Source organism: Morone saxatilis, unplaced genomic scaffold (assembly GCF_004916995.1).
Source record: "Morone saxatilis isolate NCDOM2014 unplaced genomic scaffold, NCSU_SB_2.0 Contig1, whole genome shotgun sequence".
Lineage (NCBI taxonomy): Eukaryota > Metazoa > Chordata > Actinopteri > Moronidae > Morone > Morone saxatilis.
Window position 1 is genome coordinate 17,755,398 of NW_023339651.1, and position 6,151 is coordinate 17,761,548.

A 6,151-nucleotide genomic window follows, 5' to 3' on the forward strand; every position below is an offset into this window, starting at 1 on the left:
GAACCCAGGCTGCTGCAGTAAGGACTCTGGCTTAGTACATGGGGTGCCAGTTCTTACAGGGGAGCTACTAGGACACCCCAACAAATCTTTTTTTAAATATACAGTACACACACGTATATCTTGTATATGTGCGTTGATGTGTGCAGGACGGGTGCATAATTTACCTTGGTAGGTTATAGAGTGGCGCCATCCTGAAGCAAGCAACCACTGCTCTCTTCCTCTGTTTGGACAGCAGTTTGTGCCACACAGCCTTCTTACTGCGCTGAGGATGTTCAACCTAAACACACAAACTGACCACTCAGTACAGAAGACATTCCATTCATGTAGCTCATCGTCTCGAGGTCACAATCCCCACACCTCAAGGACAGTTGTTAGTGCAAAGTGCATTTGCAAACATTATTGTCTTCAAACAGACATGCTTATATATATTTTTAATATATATAACTTTAATAACCAATCACATCAACTCTTAAGAGGAGATTCCAGGCCAGCTTCTCTTGTGTCACACATACACAAACCTGGTCTAGGTGGAAGAGGACATGAGCGATATCCAGGACTCGCTCTACAGTCTTTTCTGGATCAGAAGTGTCCTCACAGTGGTTTGGGAGGTCTTTGTACAGAGCCATTTGCCAACGAATAGCTGGGTCCTCCAGCTGTACAAGACACACATGTAAAGTCACAAATGCACAGAGGACATGCATTAAAATGTGTGTTAAGGCTGTGCACTTCTGTTATTATTTAATATAAAGCATGACATTATCTTCAGATTATCCCAGATATACTTGCAGTGCGCTGACTCTCTTAATTACAGGCTCAAAGTGTTCCTACCTTTCCTTGTAAATGAAGATTGTTTCTGATGATCTCTCGAACTTCATCCTCTGTATCTTTCTGTTGAGAGAGTAAATGCACGGTCCATTGAGAGACAAAGGCAACCATTACAAATTGAAAGTCAATTGGCTGCCATTTTAAATCATCACAAGGCAAAGGCAAGGCAAGGCAAGGCAAATTCATACATGAGGCAGTTCCAAGGTGCTTTTCAGAGATTTAAACTTAAAAGCACTGGAACAAACTTCAAAAGATTGAATGATATATGGTGATATTTCTCTGGAATTGTAATGGAAGTTAAGGGCTGTCCATGTCAAGAATAATAACTTTAACAATAACTATAACGATGCCAGCATCCACACTGATGAACAAAAACATTGTGGGACCCAGGCTCTCTAGGTGTGTCAGCAGCTTAGGAAAATGTATACTGAAGAGCTGTTGTGGTTGCACATATAAACAAAAAGAAATCAGAAGGATATGGGTTTATTAATATCTCAGTTAGGAGAATCAAAAACTCTGTGTTGTCATCTTTTGAAAACAAATTTCATTCTTACTTTGGTAAAGAGAGTAAGGACCAAACAAACTTTGGCGCCAAAGACTTGTTAAACATCCCTTAAACAATGTATATCTTTACTTGAAAAAAACAAAAGATAAAAGATATGATCAGTGATAATTGGAGGTCTGGTTGGAGAAATGCAACCAAATTCATCATTTGATTGTCTTACTATTGTTCAATAACATACCATTGTATGTACTATTTACATCCTTGTTTAAAAATAAAAAAATAAAAAGTATGTGGTGGCCTCTAGATGCAGAAATGCACTTAAATAAAACACACTAATGTCAATTCCCATTCTTCCCAACACGTTACACTACAATATTCAGATCGTTTGCCTAGCTAATTGTTAACTTACATTCAAAATAAGGTGACATTTGATCTATATTTAACAAATCACAGAATAGAATAATTACACAATTTCAATGAGGGGAAGGTACGGATACATATACTTTACCATTTATTTATTTTATTTTTTATATCACTAATTCCACTAATAGTTAACAGGGTATGGGACAGGGTATGTGAGGTAAGCAACAGGCTGACAGAAGATGTGGGGCAGTGGGAAGTCATGTTCCCACAGCAGGTTAAGAACCAAGTGGATAGGGGAAGTGTATGATGCATGATGCATGATAACCTAAGATGGCGCCACAAACGGTCATCTCGATGTGGTCGTGCGCTTTGTTATTTCTTGTTTTGTGTGTAAATTCAGTTTTCAGTTTCAGTGGCTGTGATACCCGGAGCTCTTTCACTATTCAGAAGAGCTCATGAACATCAGGGGAACAACTCCAGCTGATCTCTTTCCCACTTTTCTTCTTTCTTCCGTGGAATTATTGGACATTGTAGTCAAAGGTGCACTCACCTTTGCTCACGCAGTGAAACGCAGGAGAGGAAAACGTGCCGGTGCGCTTGTGCGTCTCCGCCAGCGCGGACATCGCACACCGTTACCTGGAATATTGGGACACATGAGCAGTTGCACCAATATAATTAATAATATTTAATAATAATTAATAACACTAATAATAACACTACATGTCAGTGGATATTAGCAATGGCAGTCAACGAGCACCATGGCAGGAGGTTCCGAGATCCAATCTCTAGAAACCTGCGGGCAGATGAGGGAAAGGACAACTTCCGGCGGGGAAGGAAGTGAAGAGTTGAGTAACATGCACGTTAGATGACGGATTACATGAGTGCAGAGAAGACTGAGAGAGAAGGAAGAGAGGAGCTCTCCCATCATGGAAGATTCCCCTGATAGTCTAGGCCTGATAGCAGCACGTCTAACCTAAGCGGAGTGGGCCCTCAATACTCACCTGGATCCAGCCCTAGACTATTAAGCTTTATCGAAAGAGGAAGCGTTCTTAAGCCTACGTTCCTTAAATTGGGGAGCGGTGTCTGCCCTCCAGAAACCAGCAACTTGGAAGGCGGTCCACAGCGAGGAGGGAAGCTTGGGTAACTGAAGGGGCTCTGCGCTCCTCGTTCTACTGTTTAGGGACTATAGAACAGTAGCCCTCGATTCAGGGAAGGAACGAGTGTTCTAGAAAGGTGGTGAGATGTTAATACAACAAAGATTGGCGCCGACGCGGACGGCTGCCTTCGGGTGGTGTTGGGCCCCTTTGTTTTTTCTTGTTTCTTGGTGTTCTCTTTCAGTGTGTCGGCTGGGCTGGATACCCGGAAGGCTTTTCACTAGGGGAGAAGAGCTCATGATACAGTCAGGAAACAACTGCCAGCGTCTGATCTCTTTTCCCCACTTTTCTTCTTTCTGTCCATGGAGATTACTGGGACGGGATTGTGGTCAAAGTGTTTTTCTTGATGCGGATCACCTAAATTGCTCATGCCAGGTGAAACGCAGAAAAAGAGGGGAGACCTGTCGCCGGTCTTGGCCTGGTCTCGCCAGCGCGAGATGCAGATCCGCAAGTCCATCGAACTATGAAGATTACCCTCGGAACGTGTTTCACATTCCTCTACGCGATATCTGTGCGTCGAGCGTCACTGCATGTCTATGAAGTAAGACAGAAATAGATAGTGGTACATCAGTTTGTCTGCTAGTCTCATTGAATCAGCTCGTTGACTTTCGGCGGAAAAACAGTCGAGCTGTGTTGGCTTTGATCCTCTGTTTACCGGGTGGCGTGTGTGCATCTTGAGGAGAAAGAGAGTAGGCAGACCCGGGGAAGTGGCTCTGCGTCTGCAAGCTGGGCAGGCCGCCAATCGCGCTTAGAAGCCTCGCGGATTTAAAGTAGACGACGCGTAGCGAAGCGTCTCGACGGACACGGAGAAATGCCAATAGGGGTGGGGGAGTAAGTCAGAGAAAAGGGTATACGTGTTTTGACATGGTATTATACTCACTTCAAATTCCAAACTACGCCGCGGTTACAGATGCTTAAAACCTAAGAAGTTGCGGCCACATGATCGAATCAGTGATGTTGCCAACATGCAACTGCAGCCAGACATCTCTTCCTAAGGGACACTCTCTCTCCTGTCCTCGCTGGCATATATGTATCTCAAGCCTGAGAGAACTGTTTGGTAGTACTCCGGAAGAGCTAAACTGTAAACCTTGTTTACTTCAGTGATCGTCACCCCCGTGCCAGGCGCTGTTGTTTCGTATGTTCCGAATCTGCTGACGGCTACAAGAGCAGCAGCAAGTGTACGTTATGACATATAGTGTCTGTGTCCTGACACCGCGCAGGGTGGGCGCAACGCTGGCAGGAGCACGAGAGGCGCACGTGGCAACGCTCTGTAGCTGCTGTTACAGCTGGACACGACCATGGTAGAAGCTAGGCGATCGCGGTGTGGCCCTCGCAACCCAGCACGCTCACAACCGTCCGTCAAGCGTACCCTCAAGGATATCCACTCTCTCTTAATGTTATTGTCCCTGTGGGTCACTCTTAACAAGGACAGCTGCAGCAAGACATGATCCACCTCCTTGGCAAGAGATCAACCACAGAAAGCGCGTAAGGCTGTTGAGACAGACCACTTGTCCGACTGTGGATGTTGTCTCTGCTCATGAATCACCAGACCCACCACAACTTCCTCTCTCTTGAGCTTTATGTGTTCACATTGCGCGCTCTGACCTTCCGTCTCCGCCAACAGCTAGCTCCATGGTGCACACACACGGACCGACGCGCGCGGGTGTGGGGTGGATGATCTCCACCCACTCCGGAAGCGCGAGAAGCAGAGCAGATTGTCGTTGAACATGGATACAGCGTGGTGTGTAACACATGCTGCGCGCAAGGCGAGCACAGCGAAGCCGTGAAGGAACGAAAATATAAAGCGTTCGCTAATAACATTCATTGTTAGAGGAAACCCCAACAACCCAAACCCAAGGATACGAAATGACACATTACAAAAAAATCTATAAACAAATCCCTACCATCTATGATCCCACATTACCAGACGAAGACTAGTGATATGAGAATATATAGAGAGAGACGATATTGGAGAGAAGACCGATGACCCCCCGGAGATTGTTGAAGAGCGAGAGACAGCAAATAATAGTATACGAACTATGAGCGGAAATACCACATTTCGACATTCATCCTGCTGTTCGCAGACCTGTTTGGAGCGGCCGGCGCGATCGAACGCCACGGGAGCCCGGCTCTTCTATCCCAGTAACCCGGGGGGTCAGCGCAATTAAGCTAAAAGACGTTGTGTGATTAGATAGACAAGTAAGCGCGCTGTCTTCGTGACTGATGAGCTCTTGCTTGTCTTAGTGTGTAAGCTTATAGAGCTTACACGCGAGACACGAGGAACATAAACCTGAGTAAACCCGTAAGAGAGTCCGCGGAATCCCTAGCGTCCTCGAGTAAACATGGCGGGCCACACGCAAGGTATCATAGTGGTACGTGGATACGCAGAAGGCCAGAGCGTAGCGTGCTGGTCCGTACGCGTCTTCCGAGAGCTGCACAGATGTTATGGTGCTGTGCGGGTTGGCTAGAATAGTTGAAATACATGAGAATGCTATAGCTGGAGCACAGACAGAGCTTGTAATCGCCCGGTAGAAAACAGATCATATAGACGTAACAACAAGCGGTGGTAGTATTATAAGAATCAATCGAAGCTGCATGAAGTACATTGCATCACAGAGACTAAGATCGAACCAGTGCGACGCAGTTACAAAGGAACAGTCCGAGGCGAGCTGTAGAAGAAGCCATTATTAAGGTGCTGATTATGTTCAATGTTCCAACTTATGATACATTTTTAACTACACGTGGAGAAGCCCGTGGAGATGGGGAGACATTAGTTGCGGATGTCAGTTGAAAAGACGTTATTCAAAGGCAGGCAGAGACACTTTGACAAGTGCCACGTGAACATGGAAAAATTAGAAGAACCAAACACATGGAGGATCGTAAAACAGACAACGCGAGGAGCACAGACGAGAGGAATAGAATACGCTATCGCGGGTATACCGAGTGACATGTCAAGTAGGGACGATGTGTGGTGGGGTAAGTGATGAGATTTGTGCCAGGCATCCTAGTGGCTTCACTGAGTGTGCTGGCGTAATCTAAACTAGCAGACCGAGAATACTCCATACCCATCTGTCTTGCGTGACGAGTCTCCTGTCACCAATTGACCGGCTCCTCAAGGAGGGTTGGAAGCCTGCCAGCGTGCAGGCGCAGAGTCCGGGTATGCGCATTCCACACAGCCCACGTAACATTACGGAGTAAAGAAGAAGTCTCACCTTGTTCTTTGTCCCCCCACGAAGCGTAGGGCTGACGACTTCATCCGGGGGTGTTCTATCTGGCAGGCAGTGGAGCCGCAGGTTGTTTTGTT

At 46.1% G+C, this 6,151-nt stretch overlaps 1 protein-coding gene across 1 annotated transcript in view; it reads right to left on the reverse strand.

The window, feature by feature from the left end:
* LOC118334266 (ryanodine receptor 2-like) overlaps nucleotides 1-6,151 on the reverse strand; it is a gene marked incomplete in the record, with an annotated part of 114,618 nt that overhangs the window by 39,841 nt on the left and 68,626 nt on the right. Inside the window, 3 exon segments of the mRNA XM_035670117.1 lie at nucleotides 165-277; nucleotides 519-653; nucleotides 829-888. Coding sequence (XP_035526010.1) covers nucleotides 165-277; nucleotides 519-653; nucleotides 829-888 — 308 coding nt within the window.